This window comes from Drosophila nasuta, chromosome 3 (genome assembly GCF_023558535.2).
Source record: "Drosophila nasuta strain 15112-1781.00 chromosome 3, ASM2355853v1, whole genome shotgun sequence".
NCBI lineage: Eukaryota > Metazoa > Arthropoda > Insecta > Diptera > Drosophilidae > Drosophila > Drosophila nasuta.
The window spans coordinates 11,431,817-11,447,531 of record NC_083457.1 but is presented as its reverse complement, the minus strand read 5'-3'; the positions used below and the strand labels follow the sequence as shown (position 1 = coordinate 11,447,531).

The following is a 15,715-nucleotide window of genomic DNA, read 5'->3' as shown; positions in this document are numbered from 1 at the left end:
CGTCGACAGGCAAAGGGAAGAGAGAGAGAGAGAGAGGAGGCAGTGAAGAGCATGTGTGCATATATTTAGGAGTAGTTGTTTATTTGGTGAATTTGGTTTGGTGCCACATGAGTGCCACTTGTGGCACGCGCCATTTTTCAGCGCTATCCATTTTTGGGCGACGCAAATAACGAGGCAAATTTTCTCGTTTTGTGGATGTGGATGTGGATGAATGTTGCATGGCAAGCAGAATGTGCGGTGGCTCCACACGCAAAAGCTGATTCAAAAGCAATGTCAAAACCTATTGAAATGGCGGATAGCTTCGGCGTTGTTTCTCTCTAGCATTCACCTGAAGGGATTTCATCTGACTGATTGATTGACAATATGCGTAAGCTGGCAGCTTAGACAAATGCCTGATGCGTGCGTGGCTCCATTGTCGAGTCGAGTCGAGTCGCCTATGATTAAAGTGGATGAGCGAGAGAGAGTAGATTGAGTAAAGCCGTTGACATAATGGCAAATCATTTCTACAAGGCATTCGATTTAATACCAAAAGCCTGTCGAATTGATTAATTAATGAAACAATGAGTCAAACGATATTGATATCTCTCTGGCAACTGCAATCGATGATAAATGAAGCGAATCGTTCGTTCGTACGTTCGTTCGTTCGTCCACGCTGTCGTATACGTATTATGCAAAAAGTTTCTCTTCACACCGAATTGTCAGCCATTGACCAAAAGTCATTTGCGTGGAGGAAAATGATGCGTAAACCATTTGAAGTTGAATTAAATTGTTTGTGTGGGGAGGAGTGAATTTCATTTCGGCCAAAAATTGGGAAAATGGCAAATGACTTCTCTCCCGTAGCCTGCGGTGGAAAGTTTCCTTTCTGGACTTTTCGTTTTCAATTAACTCAATAATGGCATTTTAAAGTATCTGCCTTCACGCTGTCACACCACGGGAAACATTTGCTGCATTGATTTTTTGTGATGCCTTTTGTTTGAGTTTTGAAACTGAAAGTACATTTACGAATAACTTTGCCATTTTTAATTATTAAAAATATTTGGGGCAAGTATTTGCAAAATGTGATTTCAACTCGCACCCAAAATAATTGTAAATTGTTTTTTAAGAGAATTGAAAATTAAATTGAATGTTTTCTCTGGCAATAGAAAATACATTTTGTGTGTATTGTTTTAACGAAATTTAAAAGTATTGAAATTTCAATTGTATGTTTTTCTTGTATAATATTGGAATTTAAATTGCATGTTCTATACACAGACTCTCAACATATGGTAATGTACTTTGTATGGCGACCACAAATTACACAATTTGGTTGCTTAAATGCGTCGCCAGTTTCAGCGCTCACGTGTCGTATACATCATATGCTGTGTTACGCTTCGTGTACGCAACATTTGGATGCTGGACTCGTGGCGTGCAATGCTAATTGTTTAAAGCACATAATTATGCAGTCAGCCAGCACATACAAACACACACTCACAGAGACAGCTAGAGATACAGACATAGAAATACAGACAGGCGGGGGAGTACACGGCGTATGCGTAATATGTTAATATATCATGCTTTTTATGTTGCTGCTGTTACTCATTTCTACGTAGGTGTGCAGGGGGAGGGGAGTGGGAGCAACTTCATGGCACGGCAGACATGAAAAATGCAAAAATGTAAAAGAGCCACGCCCCCGCTATTGCCACCGTCGCCACCTATGTATATATGTGTGTGTATGTGTGCCTGTGTGTGTGAGTGTGCGTGCTGCTATAAATTTTGAGCCCGGTCCCTCTCTGTGTGACTCTGTCTGTCTGCCCTGGTGCTTGGTCCCTCGTTCGTCTCAGTTTGTTACACTAAAACAAAAGGCGACGCAAAAACCTCGTTTTGGACTCTTGAGTTGAAAATTTGAAAATTAAATGAAGTCAGTGACTGTGTCAGTGACGGAAATGAGTTTGCCATTTTGGATGATAAACCCTCCCATCCCCTCCCCACCCCTCCTTAACCCACGCCTTTAACCCCATTTTGACAGAGAGGCGCACATAGTTAACGTTGCATGAAGCAACCCAACCGGAGTATTTATGACTTTTGAAGTTGTATATATGTATGTATGTGTGTACATATATGAATTCATTAGCATAGAGTGAGGAGAGGAGGGGAGGGTAGAGGGGGAGAGAGCTTATCACATGCAGATGACTTGGAAACACATCCATCATCAACTAAAATGTTAAGCGATAAATTCATCGTGTTCAATAGCCAACACAGGCAAATGCCTACGAATGGAGGACTGCAAGGACTGATGAACAGGAAATGCAGGACATGGGGCAGTTAACTTGGCTCACAAGTGTTGCAGTTGATTGACCAAATTGAATTGTGTGCGTTGTGGGAGAATTCTCAATGCAGCTTGGTCAGCACTTGCTGAAGCTATTGCTGATGTTGTTACTTAAATGCATTAAATACACACTTTGCATAGACTAACAAGAGCATTTCGAGAAGGCAGCAGGTATCACAAATAAGACAACTAACTGCTATAACAGATGACTGCGAATTAGACCAAAATGCAGCTAATAAATAACGGAATGATGATGCATCAAACTAAAAACATTCAATTTGGCTACATTAAAACCTCAAAGCCACTTTTAAAAGATGGGATGTAATCTTGAATTGTTAAGAAAAAGGGCAAGATTATTTATCCGATTCAATTTAAATTCCTTTCGCAATATTAAAATTTCTTAAGCAAAATTTACTCAAGCCCCGTTAATTCCTTTGACAAGATTACTAAAAAAGGGAAGTGACATTAACATCTCAGTCCTCTCCATTTTTTTGTTTTTGTTTTTTTTTTTAATTATAATATACCTTTGATTCATTTGGTAACTAGGCGTTTGAGCGATGAGAGACTCTATAATAAGAAACGCTTAGCGATCAGTGACAACTACACCCCACACCCCGCTAGAGCTAGGAGTTAACGGGTCTCGCTTCTCTGGTAAATGATGATCCAGTTTGCCATATGCTACAATTGCGAATTCCCAAAGTTGTGCACCACCGAAGTACTTAGGTACAAAGCAAACCTAAGATTTCAATACAGTACATGAAAAATATTTAGTAGTGGCATTTTACATACTGAAGGTAATTACCTGGTTTACATGTTACATACCGAAGGTAATTACCTGTTTTATAGCGGTACGTCTATAAAGCATATGGTAATTTTAAATAAGAAATTATGGCCGATGTTGGCGAATAAAATGATCTGCAGCTGGTGCAGGCTTAAGCAGGGTTACAATGCAGGTAGGAAATATACCTAAGTTTTCATAATCAGGTAATACTGAGCCTGATCCCTGCACTACTTTCTGTATAAATAGTTTGCCACAATTCAACAGGACATCAGTCAGCCATCAGCATTACATTGTTCAACATGCGAGCTCACTATCTGTCGCGCTTCAGCTTTGAAACTACAAGCAATGTAAGAACCTTTCGGCATCGACCGTCCATCCACCATCCCCACGTGGAATGTGCGAGTTGTCACAGTGCCGTTGAGGCAAATGAGCCATACAGTCATCATTGGTTGTCCGGCGAGGATGCCCAGCACACCAAACTGGATCTGGAGAAGAAACTGCTGCTCAGGCAGATCGAAAAGGAACGCATTGAAACCTTTATGATTTGTGATGAAACCCAACAATATGGTGGCGTTGAAGAATTTCTACTGCAAGCCGGAACGCAAGCACTGCCGCAGCTGTTGCGCTTCTTGAAATACAAGGCCAGCGAACTGGTTGTCACTATGGGCTTCTATGTGTCTGTGCCGGGGAAGCGCTTTTACTTCGAGAGTTATTCCTTCTCTATAAAGCATTTCCTGGACATTGAGGCAACAATCGACATGGTCATCGGTCGGCTCGCTCAGAAGATTTGCAGCTATATGTATATGGCGGAAGGAGTTACACTGGATGACTGCGCCATCAGGCGCATAAAACTGACTGTCAAACGGCTTAACAATGGACCAGAAGTGCTACCACTGCAGTATCGCATGAAGAACAGTGGTGGTTTCAAGGCCAAGGACAATAATAAGAAGCCGGTGAATTTGTCGCTCCTCAACGAGAGCTATCTCAACTATCATGGAAAACGTTTTGGCAAATTTCCCGACTCCCTGCAAGTGAATCTCTATTGCTTCCATGTCTGCCCCGAGACCAAAGAACTGATTGCCGTGCCATATTTGATCAGAAGCGAAGATGTGAAGAACACACCCACATTTCTCATTCAAACCGATGTTACTGGAGAATTTTGTGGCATGTATGAAGTACGCAATATTCGAAGATTTCTGCGCACGGAACCCAACGATCGCTTTGTTGAATGCACCGTTTGTATGGGGGTATTCGCGAGTCGTATGCACTTTGTATTACATAAACAAATGGACTGTGGGAATGAAGTTGAGGTCTTGCAAATGGACGGCGAGTCTTTTGAGACATACGAAAATTGCATTACTCTGCCAAAGGAGTTCTTTAAACTCGACTTTATCGGAATTCGACCTAATCATTAATAATTATAATTATATATTAATTAATGTTAATAATAATACGTAGCACTTTTAATAGAAATATATGAATACAAATAAATATTGCTTCAAAATAAAACACAAATTTTTATTTCAATTGGTGGGACTTAAACTTAAAAAGTGGATTGCAGTAACCGTCAAAAAGCGAGTAACTAATAAAATCTTGCTGTAACCAGATACCATCTGTTACATACTTTTCCTGGAGGCACAAAGTTATAATACCCTTCTACCCTATATGTAGCGGGTATAAACATTTATACGAAATATAATTTCATTTCCAAAAACAACATTCTTGACAATTTAAGTTAATTAAAGTTGCTCTGAGAGCAGAACAATAATTTCATTACAAGGCGTTTAAATATTTGTGAAAATGCATTCGGTAACCACATTCCATGTGCATATTGCCATTTTTTGTTGCGAACCACTTTAAGTGCATTAAAAAGGGCATAAAAAGTCGACTTTGATGCGCACGATGCGACGATGTGTGCAACGATGCGACACATCAAGGCCTTAAACTGATTAAAAGTTATGTGAAAGCCATTGAACCCATTAAACAAATAATAATAATAAAAATCAAATAATTTAATTTCATAAAATATGCTTTACCAGTTAAAAAGCGCCCACCATGAGGCCCCAATTCTGTTGGCAAGCCAAACCCAAATTGAAGCAAAAACGAAACGAAACCAAACCAAACCGAAACCAAGCGAACCAACCAATTGACTGACTGACTGAATAGCTGTAAATTAAATTGCAAAATATTCAACAAATATTTGCACTCAATAAAAGCAAATTGCGTTTGGCATGAATGCAAATAAAGCAACAGCAACAGCGACGTTGCCAGAGCCAACTGACTGAAATGGCAACAGGCCAGGGACAGAAACAGAAACAGATTCCGAATCAGAAACAGAAACAGATTTCACTTTTAGATGCCGATTGCCGAGGCAAAGCCAAAACCAACCGAGAAACTGAAAACTGGCAACTGACAAACGAGTTTTTTCTTTTTTTTGGGCAAGAGCTACGCAAAATCCAAATCAAGCGCACAAATAGCATCAAACAATTTGTGACTAGATTATACATATTCTATTCTCTTCCTTCTTTTTTGTCACTTCCTCGAGTACTCATAATATTCAAATGCGAGTAATTGTTAACTGGAAAAATGCTGTGCAAGTGTCAAATTTGTTCTATTCATTAGCTACGTATTCAAGCAAAGAGTCAACTTCATTTTTGCTGCAACATCATTTGATATAAGTTAATTTAAACACGGCTTCAAGTTGGGGACAAAATCAAATCAAATGCTTCAACTTGCTTTTAAGTAGACGAATCTACAATATATTTGAGCAAACAGCTTTTGATCATTTTAATTAATTGTAGGCAAACAAAATTGTTTCTTCTTTAATAATTCATAATTTAAGGGAAATTTTGTTTAACTTTACGTCGTCTTTATCTTATCAATAGCTGTCAATTTGCACAAGGCTTAATTAAATTTAATCTAAGGCCAGTTCCAAGAATTGTGCTTACCCATTGCCATTGCCTCGCGTTCTTTTTTGTGGAAGCGCTTGAACTAGAAATATGTTTTTTTTTTTGTTGTTAAGTTGGTGGAAAGTTTGTTGGCCTCTTAAACTACTCGCAAACTCGCGGCATCGCATTTGGCTAATTGCCAACAAGCCGGGGAGGGAGAACAACAACAACTTCGACAAGGACACGACAACTTTGCAGTACCTTCTGCTGTTGCTGCCTTAAATTAATGAAATCATAACGTAGCAGGTGATGAGAGCATCGCATCGCATCGCATCCCATCACGATGGTAGTTTCCCTCACAATTTAATTGCTAATTTTTTATAATTTTTCTTTCAGCTGCGACTCAACCTTCAGTTCGTTGATTGCTGTTGGTGTATTGCGAGTTTGTGTGTGTGTGTATGTGTGTGGGGTGCATATTTTTAAATTCCATTAGGCAAAACGCGCTCACTGCGTATACGTAATTCAATTTGCATTAGAGCCACGTAGAATCTGGTTGAGAGTTGAACTGAACCGAACCTGAAAACTAAAACTCGGCTGAAGGCGCCTTTAAGGACACTTCAAGCCATAGGCAAATTGTGTGCGGTGGCCTTCTCGTTGCCCCTTCGAGTGACGCCAGCAAACAGCAAGCGGCAAGCGGCATACAGCATGCAGCCTGTTGCAGTTGATGTTATGCAGCTGTGGCGCCAGCAACCGCCACTCGATTAAGCGCAGCACTCAACTGACTCAGCTGGCACAAATCTAACTAACTAATTGCCAAGTTTTGCTTGACGCTATAATTGCTTATTACACGGCAAACTAGCTCACAATCCCGTGCAGCCATGAAGCGTACTTGCCACTCCCAGCTCAGAGTCTCCCCCTCTCTCTCTCTCTCTCTCTCTCTCTCTCTCTCTCTCTCTCTCTCTCTCTCTCTCTCTTTCGCTCACACTCTGTATCACCTCCTCTATTCTCTCTGCTGCATAACGTCATTGTCAATTTGCTAGCAAGTGGCGTGCCATGGCCTGGAAAGCCATTGGCAGCTGGATTCGTAGTTGTACTGCGAAAGCAGCAACTCTCTCTCTCTACTTCTATGTCTATATCTACAATATATATATAGAACCGTGTCAGTTGTAACTACAGTTAACAGCAACAAGAATGAACAAGACTGAGTGCTGTTTTCATTGCATTTAATGAATTGGCAGCGTGAAGCTCAGATTCCCTATTCAGCGAATACAGCAGATTAGTCGAGTATTCATTGTAATAATATTTATGATACAAAAATGAGATAGGATTATTAAATTGTTACAGCTTACTTTGAATATTATGTGTTATAAAATAGAATACAAAATACATATTTGAATATTTAATAATTACAAATTATTCAAAGCAAATTCAAACGTCACTTAAATAATAATTAAAATGTGGAACTGATACTTTAAATATACTAAATCCTTTAAAATGTTGTTGTCTTACACAGATATTAAATTTACCTTTGCAATGCTTTGCTATAAGATTAATAAAATAATGAAGTTGATCACTCTGCTGAGAATATTAAATTAAATTACAACTTGGAAGATAAAGCATTTGAGTACTAAATGATTACAAAGAGTCTCTTAAATAAAATCAAAATAAAACCTAAAATACAAATTTAATTAATCAGATGTTCAGCAATTACTTCAGATATCAAATTTACCTTTGCAACGTTTTATATGAATAAAGTAAATAAGTTTATCACTCTGCTTATTGCGCTTCAAAGAAGAAAAAAAATGTAAATACAATTCAGTTTTATTTTGCTTTAAATTCACAAGTACTTGAAGTTTGCATTTAAAAAAAGCGCGCTGTCCATTGTGAAAAGGACACATAAAAATATAACGTATACGCCGAGTTGCACACACGCATATAAAGAGAATAAGCAAAAAACAGTTAATTAATTAAGTATTTACACACAGCAAATACACACACACATACACACACACACAGAGAGAGAGCAAGTGTGCTGGCAAGTAAAGGGAGTGCAAAAAAAGAGACAAAAGGAAGGAAGGAGGAGGAGGAGGAGGAGGAGGAGGGGTAAACCAAACGTCAGCCATTGGCATTGCCTTTTACACTTCTTCCTTTTGGAAGCAACAATTGAGGTTAAGTGATTGTTGAGCGTGTAAGTGGCGCTCGTTAGCCCGCTGACAAGACGTGTTCATCAGCCTGTGGCTCAGTCAGTCACTCAGTCAGTCAACCAGTCGCTAGGTCGGTCGGTTGGTCTGCTTGGGCTGTCAGCAGTGTAACTGTTAGCCAGCCAGGTGGAGCACAGAGCACAGCTGCGTTCTGGCCACGCCAAGTTGGTTGGCTGGCATTAAGCAGACAAACGAGCGGCAGTTAGAGAATGAGCTGGCAACAACGACAACGAGAATGGCAAACGAAACCCATTCGACTGAGAGTCAACCATTTAAATCGACCATTTTTCATTTGACAACCGAGTGTCAGACGCGTCGCGGGGCGCACTCGAAGGGCGAGTGGCCGAAATGCTCGGGAGGGAGGCGTGTCCATTAGCAATCAGCCTGACCAATCGACCAAAATGTTGTGCAATTAATTAGCCAACACGTTGGCATGCACAACGCTGGATTTCACCAAGAAATTAATTTTAAAATCCGCACACACCACTTTAAAATCGCTTCATCAATCGACAAAACGGAATGCGCAAACGGACGCCAGCCAAATTTGGTGTGTGCGAGTTAATGAAATGCTCGCAATATACGCTGAAAGCGCATTAAAGTTGCAAGTTACATTTCATTAATTAATATATATATAATTTTGTACGTGAAATTTAAATTTCGTTTAACTTTAAAGGCATCGAAATACAACGCATTTTAATACTTTTTTGTTAAAGCACATTAAAGCGCCTTTTGCAGTTGAGCCCACTTCAAGCGCTGATGTGCAAAATAAAAGTATATTAAAAATGTGTAATTATTAACTTGACGCTGTTGCTGTTAACGTTGTTTTTGTTGTTGCCTTTTTGCCAGCTTGGTTTGCAGATAATTCATCATATGAATTACTCAAACCATTTCACAAACTGTCAATCTCTGTAACACTCGCACACACACACACACACATGCATACACACTCACACACTCTGACAACTGAGCTTTTTTCTGTAGCATTGCGCTCATTTTTATGGCTTGGCATGTTTTTGCGCTGTTGGGCAAGTTCGTTGTCATCGTCATCGTTATTCTCTCCAGCTGTACCACCTCTCTACCTCTCCACCTCTGCACCTCTCCATCTACCTCTAGCTCTATGTATAACTTGTGCCATGTGCCTTGAGTGTCTGTCTTGTTTTTTTCGTTTCTCTTTTTTTCATATTTTCTTTGTACATTTTCAACTGTAATCACATCATTTTACATCATATTTCATACTTCATCTTGCTGGCGTCGCTGTTTGGGGGGCGAGGCGGGCGGCAGGCACAAAACATATCATGCAGCAGCGAGTAGAACTCGACGTTGTCCTGTGGCACATTTCTAACTCGTTTTGTCCATGGTGACGCAGCTGTGTTTGTTTTTTACCCGACTCTCTGCTCTGCTCTGTTCTGTAACGGTAATGGTAATACGAACACAGTTACAGCTACAGCAACAATTTATAAACATGGCACACAGGAAATTACATTAAGCAGCGGCACAGATTTGACAGCTTGACGCTAAGAGGCTTTAAGAGCACAATTACAACTTAATCAAAGCTCAGTACAACTATGATACTCGAAGCATAAGTACAATCAGTCATTTAAACATAACAAGAAACTATCTTTGTGATAGTCAAAAGAAGATTGTTTCCCATATGAATTATAATTTATTGTGCAGTTGCTTTTGCTTAAAATAAAATTAAATGGAAGTATGCAATTCTTTTGCTCTTTTACTCCAATCTTGTAATATGAAATTCGCATTCGTGTGATTAATGTGAACTGCATTCCAACTTCATCTTAACTAAAAGTTCTAAGAGTTTGTAAAGTACGCTTAGAACATAAAAACTCTAAACCATTCAAAGAATGAAACAATTTACATAACTGCCTAAAGTAAACTCCCTTGGATTTCATGCATAACTCAATTACTGCTACTTGTGCCTTTGATTTATTTTAATTTTGCAGATTTCACACACATTTCACAGTCGGTTTGTTGCAGATGGGCACATGTTGGCTTGTTATCTACACATAAATTAGAATGCTAACCAGTTAACGAGATAACAAGATGTATAGGCTAACCATTAACGCATTCGCAGTTTGCATAACCTGCAGTCAAATGAGGTCAACACTGCGTATACGTAACATTTAATAATGCAAATCAATGCAGGCGCCACTTGTTGTTGTTGCTACCGTTGTTGTTGTTGCTGTTGTTGTTGTTGTTGTGCTTATCCTGCATAAATGCCAACTATGCAAATTATTTTAATGGCAAACAAAATGCAACCACAAGGCCTCGAGAGCAACCGACTAATAACCTAACAGAGTCACAACCACTGACGAGAAACCTGAACGAAATAGGGCGAAAGAGAGACAGAGAGCAAGAGAGAGAAAGAGATAGCGAGAGCGATACAACCATAGTCAAATAGGCAAACAAACAGCCTATTTGCCCCAGCGACTTTAGTGCCCAGTTTATAATACACATACAGAGTTACGACAAACCTCAGTTTCCATTCTGTTTTCGAGCCACAAGTCAGTCATAAAGTTAACTCTGAGCATTTATGCAAATAGCTCACACATAGCGAACGCTTAAGAGTGTGTGCTTCTCTCCCTCTTGCTCCCTCTCCGTAACGCTCTGCCTCTTTCTCTTTGTGTGTGTGTATGTATTTGCAACGCACTAACGCATTTCGAAATGTGTCATACCAGACAGCAACAACAACTACAACAACTATAAGGTAGCGTGCAAAGCTATGGCGAATTGGTTATACTCTTTTGCATTGTTTAAAACTAAATTATTCTTTCTATTTTAATACAAAAAGGAAAGTTTACAGACGAACTCTGTTTAAAAACAAATAATTTAAAACAAAAATCATAGCATACTTATTGCGGCAAAACAACTATTGGATGTTATATAGAAGTAGGGATGCAGAGAAGAAAGTTACTTAGCCGAATATGTCGAAGTTATTCTATAAGAATACAAATGTATATTATAAATCTCTTTCTGCACTTCTAAATTATTTTAATATCTGGCAAGCTAAAATAAAATGCATTCATTAAAAAAAAGTATAGCATACGTTTTGGGGCACATCAAAAACTATTGAAAGATATGACACATCAGTAATACAGAAGTTAAAATTTAGCTCAAACATAAGTTAATATTTCAGAATTATTCTATTATTATAATAAAAATCAAACTAATAATATTTAGTGTATTTTTAGAGCATAGAGCATGTAAAATCTATGCCAAAGAAGAGCTCCGCCACGCTTCAATAATTCCACTGTCATGACATTGTCATCTACAATGCCCTTAGTTAGAGTAATACAAAAACAATGCCAACTAACCACAACAACGGAACAGGAGCCTGAACAGTGTCCTAATTTAGTTTCATTGCGAGCATTATTCTTATTTTGCACACTGCCTGAAATTGCCTACTTACAAATTCAATTTCCACAATGATTGCAATCACTATAGCGAAAAAGGGGAGCACATATGTCAGCTCAATGGGGATGAGAATGGGGCTGGGAATGGAGATGGGTGTATGAGTAGAGTGGCCTCAACAAGTTGTAGATAAGAGCAACATACGTGCAACATTTACCGTTTGCTTACGTGATGCTGCCAGGCAAATGATGCGCGGCTGTCTCATCCCATCCTAAGTAGATGAGTCGAGGCAAGAGAATCTACTGCTGTCTAGTTGGCATCTGGTTGAAACTATTGGATGTGCTCTCTGCTGTGGAAACGTGCCGGCATTTAGCTCAAGTTTCGTTTCGCTTGGCGCCTTCAACACGCAGCAAAAGCCTGCCTGCTCGACACAAGCGTCGTGGCAGCCCTTCTTCTCAACCACCTTCTGCTGTCAAGTTGGCCAAATTAATGTTCATTAGTCACGTCGCGGGTGTAATCAATTTATAATGTGACAGAGACCGGCTGCGGTTGATGTTAGTTATGCTCCAAACTGCCAAGAGAACAGTTAATAACTTTGTGTATAGGAAACGCTTTTCAACTGAACTATGTATTCGCACAAAACCAAAGTACACAACTATTGTGCATTTTGAAATACCGCAGAGACTCGCCAAGTTTCGATTTCACGTTTTGATTAACTGCTTTTCCAATTTGACATTTTGTTTAATAATAAAATATGCCACGCAACGTTTTGTGATTATTTTCCCATTGGTGCAATACAACTTTCTATTCTATTTGAAAAATGAATGGATAATATCTAAATTAACACGAAAATTTTGTTAACATTGAAAAGAAAGATCAGTATAAAAGTGGAATGGATATGTGAACAAATTATTATTATATTACTGCTTGCCTCATTCACTCATCAATTTCTAAAATTCCCATCTTCAAGCGCAACTGTTCATAGATCACATACATCATAATTGTGGCCGGCACCTTGCGGGCAAGGGCCGGCATCAAACCTCGATAGGGACTCAAGACGCCAAAGCGCATCATAAAGTGGACAGCATGGAGCATGTTGGGATATTGGCCGGGACGAGCATTCATCATCAGGGTTTTGAGGACATCGAAGGGTTGTGTAAGAATGGAATCGATGATGGATGACATAACAGAGCTCGTGATATGCAATTTGATATTATCATCCATATCGTAATGTGCCTGTATTTGGCCTTTGATCTGTTTTAAGACAAGTTCGCAAACAAAATTCGAAACCGTTTAAAGTATGTTTTATGTGTATTTACGTGATCGTAGATAGCAATTTGTCCGATTGTGCCAATAGCCGATTTGAGAACACAAGCAAAACCACCATTATACAATCCCTTCCAGCCCTCCTCCCTGGGAATGCGTATCAAGGCATCCGATAAACATTTATATCTACATATACAGAGGAGTTTAAAGGGGATTTCTGTAAATTTCATAAACACTTAGCAACGCTTACTTGCGTCCCTCTAGATCCGATGATTTCATGTCGGTTTGCATGCGCACATTGATGACATCCAAGGGTATGGCAATAGCTGAGCCGGCGGTGCCCGCCATGCTGGCCAGCGCAATTTTGACTCCTAGACGATTGTCCAACACCTGAAAATCCTTGCCCAGATTGTACAATGAGAATCGCAGACTTGTTGCAAACATTTGCCGCAATGCAGCAGCCGGAAAACCATCGTAAAAACCAAATATTCCTGCAGAAAAATCCAATGAAAAATTGAGCAATTTTTCTAATAATCACAATCAATTTGAAAACTCACCTCTTAATCGTATAACCTTGGCCGCTGTCTTAAACATGCTCTTTTTACGCTTTTGAGTCTGCATATGAGTCTTGATCAAATCGAATGGCGCTACAATCACGGCCACGACGGTGGAGGCCAAGCCACCAAACCACCAACGTGGCCGGCGTGAGTCTTTATCATCGGAATTAGCCAGTACCTCCAAATATTATTACCCCGTTTCTGCATAAACATTCACATAACAATAAACACAGCAAATTTATGCATTGTATCTGTTTATTATTTTGTATTTTGCCTGATTTATTTAGGTTGCCAGATCAATAAATAAATGCCTGCTTTACATTTTTTAAATTTTCCACAATATTTTACTAATCACAGATATTTAATCAAAAAGTACCGTTAAGTATTTGATGCATCCAAAAACTTCAGGTATTTAAAAATTTAATTTGCTTTAATCCACAGCAGCTGTTGCAACTTGCTTGTGGATTTCTTGGGCACACAACTTCCATTCAATATTGCGCATAAATTCAAGGTGCAATTGTCATTTAACTAACTATGTATGTGCAATTGAAGTGCACTTTAATCCATTAATGATGTAAGCTAGAGACAGCTGCCTCATGCTGTCCAATTACAAAATTTGAGGCAACATTTGTGAATCTTGAAGCAAGCAACGAATTCAGTTTTAGTTCTGTGCAGTGCAGTGCAGTTTGGCACTGGAAAAAGTTGAACCCATGCGGCAGGTCGTGCGCATAGTTCTACCTGATGTCCTGCGTCCTGTGTCCTAGGCACGTAGTCAACTTGCAGTCCAGACTGCGACTCCCGCACCAGCTCTATGGGCCGGATACCTCCCACAGCTGCTGCGTGCTGCGGACATGCACGAAATGGCTTTCGCTGTCCCCGGCAACGATGACATAATAAACGAGGTTACCCTACAGGTAGTCCAGGTGAGCGGAAAGCGAAGAGGGAGGATGGATTGCAGCTTGTGTTCTCTACTTTGTAGTACTTCTCCCCCCTACCTGAGCCTGGACTCCGTTTCTTTTTCCTTTTTTCTCGCACCAGCTAATGTCGGACATTTGTCGCTGTCCCTATGTTGCACTGCACAGTGGCAAACACTTTCCCCACTACCAGGCACAGTGGTTGCAAACATATGTTATTTATGACGTAAAATCTATAGGCAATAAAATGTAATCCTTAAAAATGCCAGGAAAATTTTCAGTAAAAGTTTGCTTGGAAACGTGGGCAAAGGTTGAGAAAAAACATTGGACAAATAAAGACCCTAAGCATTTGGTAATTTGTAAGATTACAATCAGACATACATAACATATAAGTAAATATCCATCAACTGACCCATATACACCGTGACATTTGGACTTGTGTAGAACCGAAATCAAAGCGTATAGGAATAAAAGCTTGTTGTGAGTTTTCATACTCAACTCTTAAACTGAAATTTTTTTTTAAAGTTAACTTAAGTTTGTTAATAAGCGAATATGGATGAAATGTTATATTTGGTATATTTTTATAGAACTACTTTCAAAATATATCATAGAGTACTAAAATATAGTAGAATGTCAGCCAAAGCAAATAAAACCCGTAATAAGTAAGCATTTTTTCTCATAAATTCCTCAATTTTTATCTGTTTGCCACCAAATTTTATGAATCATAAATCACAATTATTTGATCTATTTTATTTTACTTATATGTTATGCGGCTTAGTCTGCTAATTTGTCCCACTGTGCTGTGATACTGCATGCCGCATCCTACACCTATTTTGCATACTCGACACGCTTCGTTGGTCTCTCAACTTTCAACTCTGTTGCGCGCGTTCCCACAAACACACACACACGCACTCACAAAGAGCCAGCGAAATAAAGCGAGAGAGGGAAAGCGAGTGTGGAAGCGAGAGAGAGGAGAGGAGAGCAGAAGGAGCGAAGTAGATGGCGAGTGGTTGGCAAGTTTTTGTCACGTTTTGGGCGTTGAAATTTGCAACTTGTGCCAGCAGCACGCACTTATCAAAAGTGCTTCGACTTTGGCTGCTCCGTTGTCAAAGTAAATGCGCGCATCTTTGTACACCTGACCACGCCCACTTCACACTACCACGCTGCAGTTAACAAGTTTTCTAATTAAATTTTACACACATTCACACTCGCCGATGGCGAAGAAGAAGGAGACGCCGACGAAGCGATACACGAACGAGTTGGAAACAACAGTCATAAAAAACAGTTGGCAACTTGACAGTCGCTTATCATTTCCGTTTCCGGCAGGCGTTTACACACTCACACACACACACAACCGCAGGACGTTGTCAGCGCCGGACACTAACAGCCTTCTCGTTGGGATAGCGGAGTAGGGGGAGGGACTGCAGTAGAAGAAGA

General features: G+C 39.7%; 2 protein-coding genes across 2 annotated transcripts; one reads left to right on the top strand and one right to left on the bottom strand.

Moving 5' to 3' along the window:
• The first annotated feature begins 3,215 nt into the window (after positions 1-3,215).
• LOC132793626 (protein terminus-like) lies at positions 3,216-4,501 on the top strand. Its single transcript, XM_060803633.1, has 2 exons — positions 3,216-3,258; positions 3,333-4,501. Exons 1-2 carry the CDS (start codon positions 3,216-3,218, stop codon positions 4,499-4,501), a joined length of 1,212 nt encoding a protein of 403 aa, XP_060659616.1.
• A 7,807-nt stretch (positions 4,502-12,308) lies between these two features.
• LOC132793624 (mitochondrial dicarboxylate carrier) lies at positions 12,309-13,551 on the bottom strand (the record flags this gene model as incomplete). Its single annotated transcript, XM_060803631.1, has 4 exons — positions 12,309-12,795; positions 12,861-12,993; positions 13,058-13,298; positions 13,365-13,551. Coding segments are annotated over 4 exons (879 nt in total), but the record flags the coding sequence as incomplete, so codon positions are not given.
• Between the last annotated feature and the right edge of the window lie 2,164 nt (positions 13,552-15,715).

Excerpts from the sequence above, each read along its gene's own strand:
- LOC132793626 (XM_060803633.1), top strand. The coding sequence starts at position 3,216 with ATGATCTGCAGCTGGTGCAGGCTTAAGCAGGGTTACAATGCAG. Across the intron at positions 3,259-3,332 it reads TAAGCAGGGTTACAATGCAG|TTTGCCACAATTCAACAGGA; the intron begins GTAGGAAATATA and ends CTGTATAAATAG.